The 24,837-nt window shown below is 38.6% G+C and overlaps 1 protein-coding gene across 1 annotated transcript in view; it reads right to left on the reverse strand.

Moving 5' to 3' along the window:
* Positions 1 to 24,837, reverse strand: part of LOC126456835 (protein quick-to-court) — a 332,255-nt gene that overhangs the window by 36,710 nt on the left and 270,708 nt on the right. Inside the window, exons 6-7 of the mRNA XM_050092640.1 lie at positions 12,789 to 12,963; positions 11,027 to 11,122 (exon numbers count right to left, since the gene is read on the reverse strand). Of these exons, the coding sequence (XP_049948597.1) occupies positions 11,027 to 11,122; positions 12,789 to 12,963 (271 nt within the window). The remainder of the gene's footprint in view (positions 1 to 11,026; positions 11,123 to 12,788; positions 12,964 to 24,837) is intronic.

Consider the following 24,837-nt stretch of genomic DNA (forward strand, 5'->3'; position numbering starts at 1 on the left):
CAAGCCCATATTCTCCTGTAACCTTTTCTTCTACTCCTTCCCCTACAACTGCATTCCAGTCGCCCATGACTATTAAATTTTCGTCCCCCTTTACATACTGCATTACCCTTTCAATGTCCTCATACACTTTCTCTACCTGTTCATCTTCAGCTTGCGACGTCGGCATGTATACCTGAACTATCGTTGTCGGTGTTGGTCTGCTGTTGATTCTGATTAGAACAACCCGGTCACTGAACTGTTCACAGTAACACACCCTCTGCCCTACCTTCCTATTCATAACGAATCCTACCCCTATTATACCATTTTCTGCTGCTGTTGATATTACCCGATACTCATCTGACCAGAAATCCTCGTCTTCCTTCCACTTCACTTCACTGACCCCTACTATATCTAGATTCGGCCTTTGCATTTCCCTTTTCAAATTTTCTAGTTTCCCTACCACGTTCAAGCTTCTGACATTCCACGCCCCGACTCGTAGAACGTTATCCTTTCGTTGATTATTCAATCTTTTTCTCAAGGTAACCTCCCCCTTGGCAGTCCCCTCCTGGAGACCCGAATGGGGGACTATTCCGGAATCTTTTGCCAATGGAGAGATCATCATGACACTTCTTCAATTACAGGCCACATGTCCTGTGGATACACGTTACGTGTCTTTAATGCAGTGGTTTCCATTGCCTTCTGCATCCTCATGTCGTTGATCATTGCTGATTCATCCGCCTTTAGGGGTAATTTCCCACCCCTGGGACAAGAGAGTGCCCTGAACCTCTATCCGCTCCTCCGCCCTCTTTGACAAGGCCGTTGGCAGAATGAGGCTGACTTCTTATGCTGGAAGTCTTTGGCCGCCAATGCTGATTATTTATAAAAATTTAGGCAGTGGCGGGGATTGAACCCGGGACCGAAGACGTTTTGATTATGAAACAAAGACGTTACCCCTAGACCACGGGTCAGAACCATATTTTGTTGTATGTGCAATGAAATGTGAGACAATGGTTCTATAATAGTGCTACAATTTAGTTTGGCTTGTGTACAGTGATTAGAAAGTATGGTGTCATTCTGTGTCATTAAGAAACAAAAAATCTGCTAAAACATTGATCTATATTTTCAGAAATGTAATTTTGAAACTACAACATGAACTGCCATGCCAATGATAATATTTGCGACCATAACCAGCTTAGAGATCCTTGCATCTGTTGTGTGTTTCATACGTAAGGTCCTTGGTTGAATCATAAAAAGTCATTCATGGCTCCTGGAGAGATCCCTCAAATTGCGTAAGATAGTTGCTTTAGAAAGACAACAGCATTATCACATGGCCTTTCAAAGAATAAAAGGGAGCATTAACTTTTCTCAGTACACAGTTAGCCACGCAGCCAATGCTTCATGAAATCTGTTGCAGTCTCATTTGAGTCCTATATAGTAACTGATGAGGGTAATGGTGAATCTAGTGCTAATACATTGCCACTGCAACAGAGCACAATACCACTCTCATTTCTAGTGAAATTAGTCCACACAGTAACATAAAACAACACAGAGTTAAATGATTGTGTAAGCCAACTAGAGCATAAAAATATTGCAGACTTGTTGGCATCTAGATTACAGCAGTCGAATTCTGCAATGTACAGAGTGACTAGTGTGTAGCAAGTGCTTAAAATAGTAGTAGTAGTAGTTGTTGTTATTGTTGGTTATATTTACATTCAGCTTTTTTCACTAAAACTGTGGTGTTTGAAACAATGAATTACAGCACATTTTCACTAAAGATTTAGGAAAGAGATGTGGGGAATGGGGCGAACTGATGTTTGCTGACTACAGTTGGATTTACAAATAACTACCAACAACAGTATGCAAATGACAAGAAAAACAGTTGTGCCTTCTCTGACTTTTCTCCAAGGGTGAAATATATGTAAAGGGGTTTAGGTCAATTCAGAGAACTTGAAACAGCTAATAAATAGAGCTAACCTTACACATTAATGGCCATTTTTGTATACAACATCTTCTGAATCAAAGATGAGCTGTTTCCATCAAAGACCCAATGCACAAATTAAATTTTATTGGCTGGTATTATCTGTTACTGCCTGGTCAAAACCAGCTAATAAGCACACAAACACATTAGAATATACAGCACAATTTTTTTAAAAAGTGTGATAAGTTATTTTAACTTTAAGGAAACAGACTTTTAAGAAACTGTTAGCATAAACTGTTTTAGATAAGCAATTTACAAGCAAAATGCAAAAAAGCACTGTGTGAGTATGTAACACTAGCAAACATCTTGATTCAACAAGAAATATTTGGTTATAAATATACAGCCAGCAACAGTTAAAACATTGTTAATGACTGTTGAGTCTTAATCCAGACAGATTACTGAAGTAAATAAAGAAATAATAACAAGTGACACACTTTTGCATTACTGGTATGTTTTATATCACCTCACCTGCTTGCCCTCACACAATTTCATTGGACTACTCATTATTAGTCTTAAAATGAGGTTTTCCATACGTGATAAATGAATTTATAGTATCTGAAAGATTATAGTAACTGGAAGATTTAACAGTGTCTCTCTGCTAAGAGTGAAACTAGAAATCTATATACCTTGACAAGACACATTCAGCAATATACTGGATAAATAATCTGAAAAGTGTTTCAAAATCAAGAGATCACTTTTTCAAGATCTGGGTAGAATTAATTTATACTACCTATAGACTTTAAGAAAGCAGTTACAAATGGAGAGTACTGATCAATGTGTTAAGGTGCAGCCTTTACGGCATGATAAGAAGCCATGTTACAGGGAATCATACAAGGAGTCAACACATGCTATTTGATATCCTTCATAAGACATGATATTTTCAGTACCAGAAATAAGTAACATTTCTACAATAACTACAGCACTCTTCTGGAAGATAGATGTAATGGAAAAGCTGTTATCGCTTTTTTTTATGAAGGGGGGAAAACTTTGTATGTTTCCGGCAGTCTTTCAGGTTCCAAACATATGGTACATTCGGTATGTACACATTTTTAAATGAACCATCACAGATTTGATGTAATATGTTAATGACAACTGATGGCAGTTTTGCTCCTGCAAAACAGCAATTTCCATTATTGGTTGACAACATGATTCGAATAAGATAGTTCGTGCCTTTTGTGGACCACGTTTAACTAATGCTTTTTTAGTTTTCTGCCATTCCACTCCCAATCTCTCTTCATGTGCTGACTTATAATCTCCATCCGTAAAGTCAGTTATGGTCATCTGCCATCTGTGTGTCTATTACTCATCTGTATGTGTCACTGTATGCTTTTGAAATGTGGTGCTACAGAAGAATGCTGAAGATCAGGTGGCTAGATCGCATAACAGAATTTGGGAGACAAGAAATTTGTGACACAACTTGCCTAAATAAAGGGATGAGTTGATAGGACACATTCTGAGACATCAAGTGATCACCTATTTAGTTATTATAGGAAAGTGTGGAGGATAAAAACTGTAGAGGGAGACCAAGAGATGAATACAGTAAGCAGATCTAGAAGGATACTGGTTGCAGTAGTTATTTGGAGATGGAGAGGCTTGCATGGGATAGAGCAGAATGGAGAGTTGCATCAAACCAGTCCTCACATTGAAGACCACAAAAACAACAACACTTTTTCCTATCCATAATTTCTTCTGTGACTAGGCTTAGTTCCTCTACATCTTTTGTAACCTCCCTTCCACATTGTGGTGGTCTAGCATTTCTAAGTGTACTCTCACATCTTCTTGGGTAAACTGCTGTTGCTTATTATATAGATACACAGGCTAGCCTCAGTCACCTTTTTGTCTTTTCATCTGTCTGTTCACTGATCTGTGTGTACAGTTTCTTATTTTGCCTTTTCTTCCAAATGTCACATTCCTTTCTGGTGCCAAATACTACTTTAGTATTTTAGTCTCTACTTTCTTCATGTCCTTGGATTCAGTTTTCCTGTAGTGGGCAACACATTTGGATTCAAACAGCACTTCTGGTCTTATTACCATCTTCAAGTGCTGCAAATTAGTTTTTATGGTTATGATTTCATGTAAATGAGTTGTATGAGCTTTTAACAGAAACTCCATTTTCATAATTATGTTTTTAATATTTTCTTTGTCTTGTCCATGTCATCAATTGCACTCCACTTTCAACTTCCTTTTATTATTATGTGTGCTGTTTTAAAGTTCATCAGCATTTTCATTGCTTCTGTCTTTTTATATGAAATTTTCAAGAGTGTTTTCTGAGATGTCATTGCAGCAGCATTTTTCCCTGATCTTTTCTTTCATTTAGAACCACTAACCAGCAAAGTATGAACAGTATACGCTTAGATTATTCTTGTGAACTCACCTTATAACAGCTGTGCTTCTTTTTGCCACTGTTCTCTCAATTCCCAGATTATTTTTTCCCAAAACTAAATTAAAACAGTACTGATGAGATAGCATGTGTCTTTGTATCACTCCTCTCCTGATACCAAAAGGTTCTGATGCTACTCCCTGAAGTCATACTTTAGACTTGGTATTTTTGTCTGCATGATAAGATCTCCAATCTTGTGGCCTACACAGAATTTCCCGACGATGTCAACTAATGTTTGTCTATTGAGTTGTATTTCACATTAAAACCTGCAAATGTAGAGACTGACTGCCTGTTTTCCAACTTCCAAATTTTTATAGTAAATCTATGTATTGTCTTACAAGAAAGATTGAAGAAAGGCAAATTTAGAATTACAGCATTTGCAGATTTAGAGAATGCTTTAGACAGTGTTGACTGGACTACATTCTTTCAAATTCTGTAGGCTGCGGGGATAAAATACAAGGGTTAAAATGTTATTTATAACTTTTAGAGAAACCAGACTAAATTTATAAAGAGTTAAAGGATATCAAAGGGAAGCAGTAGCTGAGAGGACAGTAAGACATGATTTTTAGCCTATCACTAGAGTTATGCAATCTGTACATTGAGCAAGCAGCATAAGAAAACTTTGACATTTGTCATTGACAGTGTAATTCTCTCACAGATGGCAAAGGACTTGAAAGAGTAAGTGGATGGCAAGAAAAGTGTCTTGAGAAAAGATTACAAGATGAACAAGAGTAATGGAATGTAGACTAATTAAATTAGGCAATGCTAAGATAGAGAAAGATATACTAAAAGTAGTAGATGGGTTTAACTATTTGTGAAGTAAATTAACTGACAATGGCCAAAGTAAAGAGGATATAAAATGCAGACTGATAGCAAGAAAAAATTTTTGAAAAAGAGGAATGTATCAACATTTAATATCAATTTAAGTAATATGAAGTCTTTGTTGAAGATATTTGTCTAAGTGTAGCCTTGTATATGAGGGAAGATAGATGATGAGCTACTAAAAAAAAAGAGAATAAAAGATTTTGGAATATTGAAGAAAAAATGGGAAGGACAAGTAACTAAAGAAGAGATACTAACTGAAAAGAAATTTGTGGCACAACTTGATAAAAGAAGAGGTTCACCTTTCTTATTTAAAATACTGCTTTGTTTTCACCAATCTTGTTTTCTGTCTCTTTTTCTATCCCATTTAGCAGAAATATCCCTCTGTAGTTATTTACATCTTTGTGTTGTTTTTACTTGTTTATTGGTGTTGATTACCAACTTCTAATCCTATGGTATTCTCTACTTTCCCAGATATCTTTAAGGAATTATAGTGTTTATCATCATCTTATTACCTGCCCATTTTATAATTCCAGCTTAAATTTGATGTTCTCCTATACCACTATTATTCTTTTGCCCTTGATCATTCTTTTTACCCCTTTCTTCAATGTCTCGTCTGATTGTCAAAATACTTTACATTAAACAGGTTTGTTTTTAGTGACCTTTGAAGATCAATAGCTCATTTGGATACTCAGAAAAGATTTTAGATATTTTTATTATTTACTGCCACTCTGAAGTGTAGCTGTCATAGTGTAAAGTCTTGAGGTTTTTTTTCTGCAGTTCTCTTCTAATTCATCCAGTTCAGCTCCACAGCTTGGCTTTTGACACTTTCCGGTTAATTTCACATTTTTCATTTTTTTTAATGCTCATGTGATTTAACTGTCATTTGCTTAACTAAGTGTTCCTTGATATTCGTTTCAACAACGGAAAAAAATCCAGGATGGAATAAAAACAATATGGAAAGTATAGAGTGTTACCCACCATAGCAGTCAAGGCTCTAGTACTGAGACAGTGGCTGTGTGTGTGTGTGTGTGTGTGTGTGTGTGTGTGTGTGTGTGTGTGTGTGTGTGTTTGAGAGAGAGAGAGAGAGAGAGAGAGAGAGAGAGAGAGAGAGAGAGAGAGAGAGTTGTGCTTGTGCGAATGTTTGTGTGTGTTTCCTGCTGTATAAGAAGGACTCTGTCCAAAAGCTTTAATATTTTAGCAGTCTCTTTTACTGTGCTTGTCTCCTCTATGTGATAAAAATCTATCCTCTCCATATCATTGTGATACTCATATAGTCACTCCGGGGCACTTGTTTGAAGTGTATTGACATTATTTTTAAGTTTAATTATCTGTAGTATTTGATAAAACCTTCTCCAATAAGGCTGACTTGTCTGTGAACTGGAAAACCACCTACTATGCTTCTGTGCTTCTTTTCAGGGCCTATTTGTGCATTGAAATCATCTACCACAATTATCACTTGGTGCTGTGATATTTGGATACATGTTTCAAGTTCTTCCCAAAACAGTTAAAAGTCTTCAGGGCTCCTCTAGTTTTTGATGTTCACAGTAGCAAGTCTGTCTATGATTGTGGACAATTTTTTGCTGGATATAGAAATCAGGTTCGATAATTTTCATGATGCTGATTCCACACTTATAACTGATTAAGGAACTGGTTTTCTGTAGCATGTATATGCTGATGTGATCATTCGTTTTTCTGGTTCCATGTCTGAATTTACCAATTTTAGCTATTGTGTTTATGGTCAGCATGCTAACTATGTGCTGCTTCTTAGTGTGAAGTTTTGAGGGTTTCAGAAGCTCCAACTCTCCACTGCTACTGATGTTCTAGGCACCCCATAATTTGATATCTGGAGAGTGTGTGTCATTCCAACATAGGCCTGGTTACCTGCTGGGGTATTTGCCAATATAGTTTCCATCATGCATAAGCTGAAAATCACTATGTGAAGATGGTTGTTATGTAACTTTCATTCGTAAATAGAGCCTCTTAGTAAACAAATGTTACATAAGGTGAAATCAGAATAATGTGCATCTGTCTCAAGAATATGCAGCATGAACCCTCAGCTTAAGGCAGACAAAATACTGTGTTACAGAAAGCAGATGAGTGACCAGGTATTGGGTGTACTTATAGTTATGTAACATACGGTATTGTCTTTGTTTATCTTCTTATCTTCCCTAGAGATGAATATTAACATATGTCTGTCTGTCTGTCTGTCTGTCTGTCTGTCTGTCTGTATATCGGTCTGCATGAATGGAATCACATACGAGTAGTTCAATGGTGCCTTCCACTTGGCTGTAAGAATAAACACAAAAACAGACAAACCTTCAGGTGTACTTCTAAAATAGTTGTGATGTGTGTGTTATTCATTGTTTCTAACTAAATACACCAACTCTGGTCTATTCGATGATGATATAAAGAGAGCACACTGGAGTAAGCAGTTCCAATTAATATGGGTCTAGTTTTGATAACAGCACAGAGACAGAAGCCTTTTCTGCTGATGCACCATTCTCAGAATGTGTGCCAAAATCATTATTTCCTTTCAGGCCTGCATGCGCAATAGGTTCACCCTATCAGAAAAGCATGTAAACGGATTGGAAATTGCACTCTGGAGAAGTATGTTCCAAGTAAAGTGTACAACTAAAACCACCGTCAAATGTTAGCGAAAGATCTCGCTGAGCACCTGAGAAAATTCTGTTGCCATAAAATTGCTAATTGGTCTGAAGGCTTCTATCCCATCAACTGTTGACCACTCTGCTGTGGTGATAGAATACAGCAAATGGGAAACTGAAATTTTAAATTTTGCATGTAAGAAATCATTCATGCTGGAGGATTGCACAAAGATACTGTCATTGGATTGTTAAACAGACACCCATGTGGAGGACATAGTAATAAGCATCCATGGCACAGAAATGCAACTGAAAGAGTTGAAAATAAATGAGTAACCAGATCTCGATAGAATCATAATTTGATTTTACAGCGCGTATCAATGACACTGGCCTATTACTTTGCTTTATCATGAATCTGTCACCTAATGCTATGTCCAACTGCGAAAAATCTCATGTGTCTCCAGCATATAAGAAGAGTAAAGGAATGGACTAGCAAAATTACAGACCAATGTACGTAATATTGTTTTGCTGCAGAATTCTTGAACACATTCTCAGTTTGAATACAAGACATTTCCTTCAGACGGAAAAATCTTCTGTCCACAAATCAACATGGATTTACAAAGCATCATTCAGGCAAAACTTGGATTGCCCTTTTCTTGCACAATATCCTGTGAACCATGGATGAAGGGTGACAGGCAGATTCTATATTCCTAGATTTCCGGAAAATATTTGGCAAATTTAATGCAAAAATATGAATATACAGAATAAGTTCCCAGACACATGAGTGGCTTGAAGACTTCTTAAGTAATAGAACCCAGTACACTGTTCTCAATGAAGAAGGTTCATTATAGACAAGGATACAGTCACGAGTGCCCCAGGGGTGTGTACTAGAACCATTCTTATTCTCTATATACAAAATGATCTAACAAACAGTCAAGTACCAATCTGTGGCTGTTCGCTGATGATGCTGTAAGTGACTTCAGGAAGATACAAGATGGCTTTGACAAAATTTCTAGTTGGCAGGATGAATGGCAGCTAGCTCTAAATGTAATAATGCAGATGACTAGAAAACACACTTGTGTTTCTGAGTAGTAGAGTGCTGCATAGCAAAGTCACATTGGTTAACTATCTAGGCATAATGCTGCGAAGTGATAGGAAATGGAATGAGCACATGAGAATGGTAGTAGTGAAGATGAATGGTCAGCTACAGTTTATTGGGAGAATTTTAGGAAACTGTAGCTTATCTATAAAGGAGGCCACATACAAAACAATTGCACAATGTGTTCTTGAGATCTGCTTGAGTGTTTGGGATCCTCACAATGGTAGATTAAAGGAAGACACTGAAGCAATTCAGAGGCAGGCTGCTAGGCCTGTTACCAGTGGGTTTGATCAATATGCAAGTATTACGTAGATGCTTTGTGAACTCTAGGGAGAATTTCTGGCCGGAATAAATGCTGTTGATTAAATTTAAAGAACCAGCATTTGAAGTTGAATGTTGAAGTATTCTACTGCCACCAACGTACATTTTACCTAAGGACCATGCACGGTCAATTTCCTTGCCGTATTTGCAAATAGAACAGGAAAGGAAATGTTCAATATTGGTACAAGGTACCCTCTGTCATGCATCATATAGTGGCTTATGGAGTATGTATATAGATGATTATGTAGATGACGTATATGTGTGACAGGCCCCAGTTTATTTTCTTCAGTTTTCTCATTGCGGCTGCCTAGCCTTAACATTTATCACCAACACACATCTCCCACATCAAAATCATCCTTAGCACACACTTTCTACATCAATTCCTCAGTGGTGATGTTTGTTCCCTCAGCCTCCCCCCTCAGTGCATCATCATGTCAGAAAATAACATGCTGTGTTTTTTCCACACTGTCACTCTTGTTCCTAAAACTTCAGCTTTTCACAAACAAATTACCATCTTATTTTGTGCATTCCAAAATTGAGTTTAACACCACATATTATCTGCCTGAAGAAAGTAATCAACTTCATTACCACTACTATATGGAGAGTATCACTGCTTCTAACTGGCTGTGCAAACTGTGGTGTCACCGCCAGACACCACACTTGCTAGGTGGTAGCCTTTAAATCGGCCGCGGTCCATTAGTATACGTCGGACCCACGTGTCGCCACTGTCAGTGATAGCAGACCGACCGCCACCACACGGCAGGTCTAGAGCCCCAGTTGTACAGCCAACGTTCATAGCAATGGTTCACTGACAACTACGCTCTCATTTGCCAAGACGATAGTTAGCATAGCCTTCAGCTACATTTGCTACGACCTAGCAAGGCGCAGTATTCAATTGATATTGAGATTCTATTGATGTATCATCAAGAGCGATGTTCTACAAATGTGGATTAAAGTTAAGTATTCCAGAAGCTACGTACTTTTCTTTATAGCATTCATTACATATCCTGTTTCAGACCTCACGCCAGCCTGCGTGAGTTTAAGCGCGTGCCTTTCGGCTTCCTCTCATTGTGTCTAGGCTGTCTTGTCTAGACACAACACAAACTCCCATTTCCCCTAAACTCTTTCGCATATTTTGCCATTTGAAGGAACTGCTGGATCTGAAACCTAACACTTTTTTCATGTTTCCTTGATGTGTCTATTGCCATATGATAAATAGAAGTTTCTTTTGTACTGTCATTCCATTGCAACTTCAAACTGGAATCACTTTCATTCAGCACAGTAATGGAAATTTCACCATAATATAGTGCTTATAAACCATATCAGTAATCAAGTATGGTATGGAGTATGTATGTAGGTGATGCAGACGTATGACAGGCTAACAGTCATGATCATAGAAAGTTCTTGAGAAGAATAATGTGTTCCAGAAATATCTTTATTTCTTAAATTGGAAAATTATTAACTGTATCTTCAGACAACATATCACAGCTGCACCCTTTAAAAACACTCTTCTCAAACAGATACAGTAATAGGTATGGTTCAAATATTCTAGGCATTTCAGAGCTTCTACATTGCAGGGTGTGCAACAGTGTGTGTTAGTAAATTATATAGTTACCTTCCCTACTGAATTCTGATGCCATTATTTTAGAATAATTTTCAGTTTATTTTTTTATTTTTTTTTTTAAAGTGCAAGAGAAACAACACTTTTAATGCTTCCATTCAAAATTTGTAACTACACTAGGACAAAACATTAAAGGGACTGTGACAAAGTCTGCTGGGAAAACAGAAACGCATCCACCAGGATGTACCATGCAACACATTAAAAGCACATCACAAAGCCTCACCTTGATATGTTCCAGCTCATTTTCTGTTGTCTGCAACTGTTTTAATAATTCTGGAACTGACACCCTATTTGGTGCCTTATGTGCAAACTCCAGTACCTGAAATAGCATGTATGTTATCATTTATTTGCTTTTACTGTAACATGAATGTCAAAGCTGTGTTAAGTTAAGACAAAGTTAATTTATGAGAAGTATGTAATCATATTAAAACTAGAATTCTAAGGGGGAAAACAACTTCCAAAAGGTGCAAGAGACTGCTGTATCCTTCAGATTCAGCATAGGAAGCCAGAGTGCTTGGATGTCAGAAGTTTTATTTACCACTCCATTTTCGAATTTCAATATATAACATACAATAATTAATACTTAACACACTACTACAAATAAAATTACACTTTTTATGGACAGAATGTTCCACCAGTAATGAAGTTAACAAAACAGGTGTGGTTTAAATGAAATACATTTGATGGGGCAAGATATGAGTCAATGAATAAACTGGCAAAGGTTCTAATTAATCAAGTGATGCAAGCATTTGTATTACTGAGCTTAACAAACTCTGTGGCAGAGGTTTCTTCCTCTAATCACATTTCTTTCTAGGATTTACAATGGCCAAGTGCTTCTGCTTAATGTGTAATCGGTTTAAAGAATACATAGAAAAAATATAAATGGCTGAGAGTGTTAACTGCACTGCAAATGTCACATGAGAAAAAATAACAAATCAAAAATTATTTCTATCTCACTGCCATGCGTGGAGAGAGAGAGCTATATCTCTCTTTGATAGAATTATCTAACAGATAAAGACATTTAAAGCAAAAAAAGGAAAACAGAACTCAGTGTAGATGAACTGTTTTAAAAAAATCCTCCACAATTTATAAGAATGGAAATGTAACATATCAGTTTCTGTTCGCATAGACATGTTACGTAACCTGATTGCATACATGCGGAAATATACTTGATTTCTCTCACTGAAAAAACTTTGCTCAAAACAAACAAACATGTTAAAAGTTTGATTTACATCATCCCACAGAAATCCAGATTCAGGCTTCTTCAGATTTTCCATAAAGGAAATTTGCCAGTGACCTTGCAAAGGTTCTGTAACTAGCTGTAACTGAGAAATGTTTCCAGTTTTTGTTAGAATATGGGCATAATTGACAAAGATGAAACGTATTATCTTGGATCACAACTGATTTCTGAAGAGTGAATGAATCTCATTTTTGATAGATTTTATTTTTCAGCTAAGGAGAATTGTTTCCAGTTTCGCTTATAGCATGATCATAATGGACAAAGATGAAATGCATCATCATAATTGATTTTTGAAGAGTGAAAGACTCATTTTTGATAGATTTTATTCTTCAGGTAATGTTGCAAAGTTTTGAATCACAGTGGAAGTATCATCAACAAGTTTAAATTGCTTATGTGAGTACAGGTTTCAAGCATTCTTCCATACTTCTGCGTGAGTTATTTAAGATCATATAATCACACAATTAACATTTTCCAACACATAAGCAAAAATACATAATGTACAAAAAGATCAAGCCAAAACAGTAGGACGGTTTACACATCCACACTGTGTTGAACACCTTTAAGAAATCAAGGAAGATAATTACAGAATTCACAGTCTGGTGAAACATTTTCCAAAAAAAATCCTTTCTATTAATTTTAGTTTGTAGCAGCATACCGTATGGCTAGACAGTTATCAGACTGAAGAGCTGCATAAAGCAAGATCACACTTCAGATAGAAAATGAAAAGGGAGACAAAAGTTCTTACCTGATCTGCATGCTCAAACTTGGCAGCCTCTTGTCCCTTCATGTACATTTTCAAATACATATTTTTATTCCTCTCTTCATGCTCCTCCATGCTTTTGCGCAGGCTCTCTGTTTCCCTCTCCAGTTCTCTGATCTTATCCTGCGCTTTATCATATTCAGTTCGTAGTTCACAATACCTGTGAACAAGCAAGTGTCATTAAAGTATGCAATACAACCGAATGCTTGTGGTACTGGGCAGAGTCAAGATAGATTGGGGGGGGGGGGGGGGCAAGGGAGGGTAGTAGAGCGGGTGGTAGAGAGGGATCGAGAGACGGCAATAGATAGGGTGGAAGAGAAGTAGAAATGTAGGAGGGAAGTAGAGAGGAATGGATGTAGAGAAGCATGGAGGTAAGAAGGGAGGGAGACAAGTCATTCCTTCAAGTATTTGTAAATGATTTAAATATGCTACTTTCCCACAACACCGTCACTCTTTGAACTTAACCCCTTCCACTGCAACAGCATCTGGCACTCTAAATTGACAATTTTATTTCCCACTCAGATGTCGAGTCTCCTTTTACACAATTTTTCACATTTCTCACCTGCTACAGTCTCAAATCTGACTGCACTAGGAAGCAATGTGCATAGTGCTACCACCTAGGGTAGTGTGTGGTAACTCTGTGTTGAACTATAGCAGCTGTGTTGAGAGAAAGGCTGTAATTATTATGTTCCAGCTAGCAGGCACAAAATAGCTAGTTCTTCTAGCACAATCCTTTGAGGAAGAGATCATAGAGAATTTAGAGGGAATGCCTAAGGGAAAACAAGAGTGACAATGATTTTGATGATGACAAGGATTGATTTGTAAGCAATTTGAGTGAAATGATGATGGAAACAGACCATCCTGAAGAGTTCCAAAAAGTATCACACAATGAAAAGTTTTGTATTGTAATTCTTGTGTAAACATATTTGAGTGAAAGCGCACTTTTTGTTTTAATGTATACCCTAATGTTGGTGAGTGGCCTCATTGTTTCCACAAAGAGGCTAGTGCAAATCTCTGTGGCATGCTAGCTGCCTGAGTGATGGCAATTTAAATAAGAGTGCATGGAGCCGCCCTGTCTCTGCATTACAGACTGGAAAGGGTTAAATAATACTGACATTTGCAAGTGCAGCAACTAGGAAACAGGGTTGCTGACCATTTGCTTTCTAAACAAAGGAAGTATTTGAGAAGCAGGGAGTATATGTAGATAAACCAAATATTCAGTGTATTTTGGCATCAGACATTTCATATGTTAACATATGCAAAAATATTTGAGAAAGTGGTTTAAGAATTTGAATTCAGAATTTAGGAGTCAAGGTGACCACTCACCAAATAGCAGAAGTGTGGAGTCATCGAGTGGCACGCACAATAAAAGAAAGAAAATTTGCTCTCTCTCATATATATATATATATATATATATATATATATATATATATATATATATATATATAAAAAACAAAGATGAGGTGACTTACCGAACAAAAGCGCTGGCAGGTCGATAGATACACAAACAAACACAAACACACACACAAAATTCAAGCTTTCGCAACAAACTGTTGCCTCATCAGGAAAGAGGGAAGGAGAGGGGAAGACGAAAGGAAGTGGGTTTTAAGGGAGAGGGTAAGGAGTCATTCCAATTCCGGGAGCGGAAAGACTTACCTTAGGGGGAAAAAAGGACGGGTATACTCGTGCACGCACACACACACACACACACACACACACACACACACACACACACATATACAGGCACAAGCAGTATATATATATATATATATATATATATATATATATATATATATATATATAATAGAGGGAAACATTCCACGTGGGAAAAATTATATATAAAAACAAAGATGAGGTGACTTACCGAACGAAAGTGCTGGCAGGTCGATAGACACACAAACATACACACAAAATTCAAGCTTTCGCAACAAACTGTTGCCTCATCAGGAAAGAGGGAAGGAGAGGGAAAGACGAAAGGATGTGGGTTTTAAGGGAGAGGGTAAGGAGTCATTCCAATCCCGGGAGCGGAAAGACTTACCTTAGGGGGAAAAAAGGACAGGTATACACTCGCACACACACACACACACACATATCCATCCACACACATACAGACACAAGCAGACATATTCAAAGACATATTAAATATGTCTGCTTGTGTCTGTATGTGTGTGGATGGATATGTGTGTGTGTGTGTGCGCGAGTGTATACCTGTCCTTTTTTCCCCCTAAGATAAGTCTTTCCGCTCCCGGGATTGGAATGACTCCTTACCCTCTCCCTTAAAACCCACATCCTTTCATCTTTCCCTCTCCTTCCCTCTTTCCTGACGAACCAACCGGGGGTTGCAAAAGCTCGAAATTTTGTGTGTGTGTTTGTGTGTTTTTTATTGTGCCTATCTACCAGCACTTTCCCGTTTGGTAAGTCATGGAATCTTTGTTTTGTATATACTTATACTCTAAGAATGCTATGTCATTTTCTTTCTGCGTTAATCTAAACTTATTCTTCAGTAGTTGTATTTTGACTACATTTCCACAGCACCCATGTGGCATGGTAAGGCACGGTTCTCCACTGACTCTGTCCCTCCCAGTGATGTTATTACCATGTCCTGTGGGAGAACCTCTCACAGTAGAGTGTGAAAATCATTGGTGGAAACATTTCGGAAATCATTAGAGAATTCAGTATTCAAAGATCCACACTATCAAGAGCGTACCAAGAATACCAAATTTTGGGTATTACCTCTCACCACAGACAATGCAATGCCGGATGGCCTTCACTAAGACTGAGAGCAGCGGCATTTGCATAGAGTTGTCAGTGCTAACAGACAAGCAACACTGCGTGAAATAACTGCTGAAATCAATGTGGTATGTACCTCCAACGTATTCATTAGGACAGTGCAGCCAAATTTGGTTTTAATAGGCTGTGGCAGCAGTTAACCGACGTATCTTTGCTAACAGTGCTTCTCCTGCGCTTGTGACCATATTGGTTGAACCCTAGATAACTGGAAAACCGTAGCCTGGTAAGATGAGTCCCGATTTCTGTTGGTATAAGCTGATGGTATGGATCGAGTGTGCTGTAGACTGCATGAAGCCATGGATCCAAGATGTCAGTTAGGCACTGTGCAAGTTGGTGGTGGCTCCATAATGGTATGGGCTGGGTCCTCTGCTCCAACTGACCCGATCATTGACTGGAAATGTTTGGTTATTTGGAGACCACTTGCAGTCTGTCATGTACCCAAACAAACATGGATTTTTTATGGATGACAATGCGGCATGGCAGAGGCACAATTGTTTGCGGCCTGTTTGAAGAACATTTTGGACAATTTGAGAGAATGATTTGGCCGCCCAGATCGCCCAACATGAGTCCCACTGAACATTTATGGGAGGTCAGTTCGTGCACGAAATCCTGCCCCAGCAAAGCTTTCGCGAATATGGACAAATATAGAGGCAGCGTGGCTCAATATTTATGCATGGGGCTTCCAAGAACTTGGTGAATTCATGCCACATCGAGCTGCTGCAGGGGAAAAGGAGATCTGACACAATATTACGAGGTATCCCACATCTTTGTGACCTCAGTGTACATCGTCACTCAGTTACTAAATGAGTTAGTGCCTCTGGTTTTTGGAGGAATCTAGTAAGAGACTGATCACATACTTAAAGAAACTGACCATCAGAAGGTAACGCACAATAGGTATGCAACACATCTAGCGTACAGGTAATGCTGGTGCGACATTAACTCTACTAGGAAGGCAAACTACCATAGTGTACGCTTACTTTTGGTGTACTCTCAGGGTGTATACAGGGACAAGGGAAAAAAAAAAATCCCGGATTTCCCGGTTGAAAATACACTTTCTCCCGGGGTGAACATACACTTTTCCCGTGTTAAGTGATAGTATACTTTTCCTCGGCACTGTAAAACTGATCACTCCTCTGAATGTTTATAGTTTTATATGTCGACGTACAATTCCCGGCACTTTAGAAAACGAAACTAAGGGGGCGGAAAAAACACGTTTTGGAAAGATCTATGATGTGCAGCAACATGTACGCTACATATTTTCATGTTATGAAGGTATAAATTAGAATTCCACCATACACCGCATGTTACTTTCCAAAGCATTGAAATCGAGATTGCGACGCGCTTTTTTAAGCCAGTCATAGCTAATGTCACGTGATCTCGCCATCCGAAGACAGCATAGGACACTTGACGTAGTCAGCCAATAGCAAGATCACTTTTACGTAGCGCGAAAACACAAATAGGAAAAGTTATGGTTTAAATTAATATACATAGTGATGCTACAAGAAAAACAAAGCTTTCACATATAATCGTGGTCTCTAAGATTAATAAGCTGCAAGAGACGCTAAGCTTCCACATATAATGTTGATCTTTTTTGCGCATGTTACACTTTCAGATATATCACACAAATGTGCCAGTAAAATTTTTAATAACTACGTAAATTTCTGATCTTCTGAGCTCGAAATTCTTCTAGATGGTTGTCCTCAAAGAGTTGATTTTTAATTGAGAGTCAAACGCTCTGTGATTTGTCTCTGTTCATCATAAGAATAAACCTGATGTAAACAAACGTGATGATCGGTCTGAAGCAGTAGCACTTGTACACTGATGTTACGCTCTTGGAAGTAGGTCCTATTTAGGCATTAGATATCTTGTTACTTAGTTACTTTAAAACATTCTAATGTATTAACAGCCGTCGCCGTTTTTCTTAACCACGCTTACGCTATGTAGTTTTTATTTTAAAAATCGTGTACAGTCACAGTCTCTGTACTGCTGCGCTCTGATTGTCGCACTATTAATACGCAGTGAGAAAATGGGTGAGCCTGCTTCCTGCTCCGTTGTGGAACATGGTTACGGAGTGCCGAGAAATAGGTTGTTCTTATGTTTTTCATAAATTTCCAGAAAAAATTGGCTGGAAAGTTTCCCGAAGAACTGTATTTGATATAGCTGACATGCAACTACATACTGGGCATATAGTGGAATCAATAGCGCCTGCACTGCAGCCCAGCCCGTCTGGTCAGAGAGCTGGCTGTGTAATAAAATAACTGACAAGGGAACCTCCCCATCGCACCCCCCTCAGATTTAGTTATAAGTTGGCACTGTGGATAGGCCTTGAAGAACTGAACACAGATCAATCGAGAAAACAGGAAGAAGTTGTGTGGAACTATGAAAAAACTAGCAAAATATACAAACTGAGTAGTCCATGCGCAACATAGACAACATCAAGGAGGGAAGGAGCTCAGGAGCGCCATGGGCCCGTGGTAAAAATAAAAAAAAATTTAAATAAAGTGGTTAGCGTGAGCAGCTGCAAAACGAGAGGTCCTTGGTTCAAGTCTTTCCTCGAGTGAAAATTTTACTTCCCTCATTTTCACAACGTTATGATCCGTCCGTTCGTTCATTGATGTCTCTCTTCACTGTCATAAGTTTAGTGTCTCTGTTTTGCGACCACACCGCAAAACCGTGCGATTAGTAGACGAAAGGACGTGCCTCTCCAATAGGAACCGAGAACATTTGATCGCAAGGTCATAGGTCACCCGATTCCTCCACAGGAAAACACGTCTGATATATTCTATACGACACTGGTGACGGCATGTGCATCATATGACAGGAATATGTTGTCGATCCACCTAACTTGTACACTTGGCGAATGGGTAAAAAGATTCTTCGACCTTGCCCGATGTAGGTTTTCTTGTGGATGTGATAATCACTCACAAAAAGTGATCGCATCGGTTGGACGGACGGACAGATAATAATTGTCTGAAAATAAAAAATTAAACTTTTCACTCGAGGGAAGACTTGAACCAAGGACCACTCGTTCCGCAGCTGCTCACGCTAACCCCGGGACCACGGCACTGCGGAGCTCGCACGCTCTTTGATGTTGCATATCTTGCGCATGGACTACTCAGTTTGTATATTTTGCTTATTTTTTCATAGTTCCACACAACTTCTTCCTGTTTTCTCGATTGATCTGTGTTCAGTTTTTCAAGCTCTATCCACTGTGCCAACTTATAACTAAATCTGAGGGGGGTGCGATGGGGAGGTTCCCCTGTGAGTAAAGAGATCAATGACGAACTTCAACGGATGTCATCTGACGTCCGCTACGACCAAATATAACAAATAATAACGAACAAAATAAAATAAAAATAGAAGTGTAGTAGATTCATGAATCAAAAGCAGTCCTGGTTCAAATCTAGCTACGATCGTCCTTTTTTCCCATTCGATTTGAAATGCCTACACTCGTAATTGTAAAATTCATCGTCTTTTTTTTATGAATAATGCACGTCACATACTGCACGCGAAAATCTTGTTTTCATATACAAATTCTTAATTATCTATATTTTATGAAAGATTGTTAGTAAATGGTGCTTAAATTAAGAAAACAAAACAATTAAATTTTCAGGACAAAAATGGAAAACCAAATATTCTTTATTTGGACTATGTCCATTGCTTTATACCACAGATGTAGGCTCAGACGAACCAGAGTTATTCGTGTCGTAGAAACATGCCTCGAGCTCACCATACAAATGTTGCACCTTTACATTTCCCACTGTACCATTACAATATAAATCCAGCGGAACTGCTCTGCAGCCAAGTTACGGAATTTGTCGCGAGAAATAACACTGTTAAGCTGCCAGACGTACTGGAACTAACGCACACAGCTTTTTCACTTGGCACTGCCGAACGCCGGTGGGATGTAGAACGGCACGTCTTAAAAGAAGATAAGAAAATGCGGCGCTTGGGTGGCTTCGTGGATTCTGTTATTGATCGATTCGTTATCAACATTGCAGATGGCAGTTGCAGAACTGAAATGTATTTCTCAGATTCGTTAAGGAAGGAGCTAAGAGGTTACCAGACAACTGACTGCAATTGCCTTCAGTGGCTTCAGTATTCATCAACACGGTGAATCCGTGCAGTATGTTTTCGCATTACACATAGCTCGCTCAGAAAAATTACCGCATGTTTCATCACTCTGGTTTGTAATTAGAATAGTATGTTAGGTGAGATGGAGAGAATGTAGATTCCCATCGGGTCATCTAAGAAGCGTGCGGCAGTGCTGGAGTTTTGCCGTATATTATTTGATTCCATTTAAAAATTAAATGACCTTGAAAGCTACATTATTTGTCTGCTCGGTTCTTTTTACATCAGAACTACAACTGTTCACATCACTGCGTGTTAGCTGGCTGGCGTGTGCCGCCCAAGTTAAATGGCGCCAGTAAAGCTGTTGTCTCGCATTATCGCTCAGGCTATGCAGTGTCGGATTTACATATACAGGGTGTTACAAAAAGGTACGGCCAAACTTTCAGGAAACATTCCTCACACACAAATAAAGAAAAGATGTTATGTGGACATGTGTCTGGAAATGCTTAATTTCCATGTTAGAGCTCATTTTAGTTTAGTCCACCTACGCTCAATGGAGCACGTTATCATGATTTCATACGGGATACTCTACCTATGATGCTAGAACATGTGCCTTTACAAGTACGACACAACATGTGGTTCGTGCACGATGGAGCTCCTGCACATTTCAGTCGAAGTGTTCGTACGCTTCTCAACAACAGATTCGGTGACCGATGGATTGGTAGAGGCGGGCCAATTCCATGGCCTCCATGCTCTCCTGACCTCAACCCTCTTGACTTTCATTTATGGGGGCATTTGAAAGCTCTTGTCTACGCAACCCCGGTACCAAATGTAGAGACTCTTCGTGCTTGTATTGTGGACGGCTGTGATACAATACGCCATTCTCTAGGGCTGCATCAGCGCATAAGGGATTCCATGCGACGGAGGGTGGATGCATGTATCCTCGCTAACGGAGGACATTTTGAACATTTCCTGTAACAAAGTGTTTGAAGTCACGCTGGTACGCTCTGTTGCTGTGTGTTTCCATTCCATGATTAATGTGATTTGAGGAGAAGTAATAAAATGAGCGCTAACATGGAAAGTAAGCATTTCCGGACACATGTCCACATAACATCTTTTCTTTATTTGTGTGTGAGGAATGTTTCCTGAAAGTTTGGCCGTACCTTTTTGTAACACCCTGTAGACCCACTAGGCACGGGCCTAGGGGCGGCACATTAAGGGGGGCGGCATATTTTGCTCTGCACTCATTTTAACCTTTTACGTTTTAAAATAACTGCGCTTACAATCGACAAAAATTTTTAATATTGTGAAACAATTTCCTAGTTTAAATAAGGCTTAAAAACGAAATTCGACAATACAAGCCTGGGAATATACAGTTTACTTGGTGACTGAATGAAAATAAACATTGGGTTTCTGTCTGGTATTATCTTCATGACTGTTCAAAATATTTTGAAGTAAGCTGTCAGGATGGCAATCTACAATACAATGTTTAAAACGTTCTTATTCTGAGAATGTTGTCGGCTTCTACTTAACCCTGCCATATTTTCCTCGTGAAAATACCAGGACCCCTGAAGATCTGAGATAAACTAATCAGCAGTTTCTTAAATACTGTAACATGTCTGGGCCTCAGTATGTAAAACCCGACTCTACTTGAATTTCTTGCAGAAATTACGGCGAAGTATCAAATCAGCACTCCATTACTATAATTAATGTGAAAGCTCTGTGGTCTTCAATATCTGAGCTTTGATTAATGGCACCCATTTAACAAAACACGTTTTACATTTTTAAACACATGTTTATACAAAAACAACATAAGCAGAATATCTAATAATGTGTGAAATACACTTCACAATAGTTTAAACATTTTATTTATTTACTTAGTTACTTTTTTTGGCGAAAAAAGAAGAAGAACCCATCTTTCGTTTGTCTCATTTATTGTGCTGCAGCTTGCACGATGTCAAAGTTCCCATTCTGTGCAATCGAATAGTACGTGGCATTGCAAATTTTATAACAAACTTCTTAACTAAGCTTTTTTTCTTCGATGAAAGTTTATATTGTGTTGGAACAAAAGGTGCATTTACGTGTAGACATAACAGCAGTGTTCACACAAATGATGACGACATACCACATCAACTGCCAACAAGACTACTTAAACGTTGTAGTCTTGTCTTCTCTGCCCACAGAAACCGCTAAAATATTATAAGAATAAGTGGGATAAGAGTCGATCCACCACATCTCACTGTAAGAAATCACAAAAATTATTTGCTTTTTAAATTAGAAAGACAATGTCAAGAATATTAAGAATATATTTGCGTCCCAGCTAAAATTCCGGCGACACGGGAAACAGAAGCCAAAAAAGGGACTGTCCTGTTTTCTTTACGAGAGAAATTCCTGCCGGCAGGTGTGCTTCTACTGTTCACTGACTACAGAGAAGCAGGTGACAATTAAATTAAATTATTCTGCATTGTCCTCCTTTCATAGCACATTACGTCGAGTAATCCGAGTTGGTCAGTTCATCGCTTCGTGTTTACAGGAAAAATCTTTTTGCTTGTGTGATGTGTTTAAAGACAAAAGCTTTGTGCTCATGTGCGGTGTAGTACGACTGGAACTGGATACAATCTTTCTTTCTTTCCTTTTAAAATTTTTTTCTTTTTTTAGGTTGAGAATTTTGTACGTGCCTCAATATGAGCCGGCCGAAGTGGCCGTGCGGTTCTAGGCGTTGCAGTCTGGAACCGCGAGACCGCTACGGTCACAGGTTCGAATCCTGCCTCGGGCATGGATGTGTGTGATGTCCTTAGGTTAGTTAGGTTTAACTAGTTCTAAGTTCTAGGGGGCTAATTATCTCAGAAGTTGAGTTCCATAGTGCTCAGAGCCATTTCAACCTCAACATGAATAATTGTGAAAATGCAAACATGCAAAAGTAAGTGGCGTGGCATTTTGGATATTATCGAAGGAAAGGCGAGAACGAGAAGCCAATGTTCTAAAAACGCATGGCAGTGTAGATAAATTTTTCGCACAAAATGTTGCCGGATCGAGTTCACGTAGTACGGATGATATTTCTGGCACTACAGCTGTTGTAAAAGAAGTAAATACAGGCAAAACAAAAGTTAAAAATGAAGAAAAGCAAATTGTTCCTGATTCTGAGTTTCACGAAAGACTAAGTGTCGAGTAAGACATTACAAAAAGAAATAACCTCGTTAGTGATGATCCTGCAGAATGGTGTGTCAGTGAATCACAATCGGCATTCTCTTACAACGTGGCATTAATCAAAATTGTAAAGGTGATTTTTATAACTCAAGAAGATAAATAGGCGATAAAACCATATATTTGAACAAAAATTTATTTTACCGTAGACTTTTAAATGGTAATCAATTTTGTGTGATTTTATCATATACTCTTGTAGCATTGGTGCTGTTTCCTGTGCACCATGTAAATTGTTCGGAGGTAAAGCCGTGATTGCTGCCAATGGTTTTGCAGATTGGAAAAATATTTGTAATATTTTATCTCATCATGAGAATTCACTTCAACACAAAAATTCTGAGTTACACTCTTAACAAGAAAACAGTCAGTTGGTATAGTAGATGACCATTTCGAGTCATATGTTGAGACAGAGAAAATGTACTGACGCAGAGTATTGAGAAAGGTGTTTTGCAGTAGTGAAGAAGCTAACTAGTCGTGGACTTCCCCTACGTGGACACGTTGAAAGATTCCATTCATTACATAATGGTCAATTTATGATGTCTCTTGAACTTATAGCCGAGTTTGATCCTTTTCTTGCAGGGCACGGACATAAAAGTTATCTTTCTCCAACAATCTGTGACGAAATAATAGAGCTTCTTTCTGAACGAATAAAAAGAATTATTATAAGTGAAATAAAACGGGTCAAATATTTCTCTATAATAGTAGATTCTACTGTGGACATTTCACATATTGATTAATTATCTATCATACTAAGATATGTGAACGAGAATGGTGAACCTGTCGAACGTTTCCTTCTGTTTTTACCAAACCCGGGACACAAGTCCGACAACAGCTGAGGCCGTACTAAAAGTCTTGTCTACAAATTCCATTGATATTGCTGACTGTAGAGGCCAGTCATATGACAACGCAAGCAATATGCCAGGAACCTACACTGGTTTGCAGGCACGCATTAAAGAACGAAATCCAAAAGCGCATTATGTGCCTTGTGCAGCACATTCTTTGAATTTAGTCGGCACTAGTGCTGCAAGCTGTTGTCGGGAAACATACTCATTTTTCAGCGTAGTGCAAAACCTTCATAATTTTCTTTTTCTGCTTCTACACAGCGCCTTGGATAAACGTCTTTCTTTCACGTAACCAGGAATCAAAACGGTAAAAAAAGTTTATCAAAAAGACGTTGGTCAGCAAGAGAGGAAGGGTGTATAAGTCTATTTGAAAACTGGGAGGGTGTTATCAATGCCCTCACACATATTGCCAATAATACTTGTGCAAAATGAGGGTTCAGCTTTATTGAATCAACTCAGCAGACTAGGAGCAGTATTCATGATGAAAATTTGAAAGGACGTATTCCAGAGATTTAATAGTGCAAATTTGAAATTGCAAAGTGTAAATATTGATACTAAAATAGTGTATGAATTATATGAATCACTTGTAGGATTTATTGCATCTATTCGTGGCATGTTCGACTATTATGAAAACAAATTCATGGAGATTGTGACTGATACAGACTGTGAATGCATCTATAAAAGATCACAAAAAAGCAAACTTCATGATGACGAAGAAGCGGACTCAATAAGTTTTTTATGACTGGAAGGAAAAAATTAGAGTCGAAACATTTCTCCCAGTACTCGACAACTACGCCACATTAGTGACGAGCAAGGAAAGTTATAGTTAATAGTTATTATTTAAACATGTTATTTTGAGGGGGGGGGCATACAATATGGTGTGCCTAGGGGCGCAAAATTCTTAAATCCGCCACTGAGTCTATGTGCGTGTAACACAGCGTAGGGCCGTGTCCTACGTGAGCGACTTCTGGGTACGCGACACTCCAGCGACAAGCGGCAGCAGCAACGGGCGACAACGCTGGGTGTCCTGCGTGCAAGCGAGCTACAAGATGGCTGCTTAGAGCCAATACGGCGTCCTTAACCCGTAGAGTAGTTGTTGTTGTTGTTGTCTTCAGTCCTGAGACTGGTTT

This window comes from Schistocerca serialis, chromosome 2 (assembly GCF_023864345.2).
Source record: "Schistocerca serialis cubense isolate TAMUIC-IGC-003099 chromosome 2, iqSchSeri2.2, whole genome shotgun sequence".
In the NCBI taxonomy this organism is placed as follows: Eukaryota; Metazoa; Arthropoda; class Insecta; order Orthoptera; family Acrididae; genus Schistocerca; species Schistocerca serialis.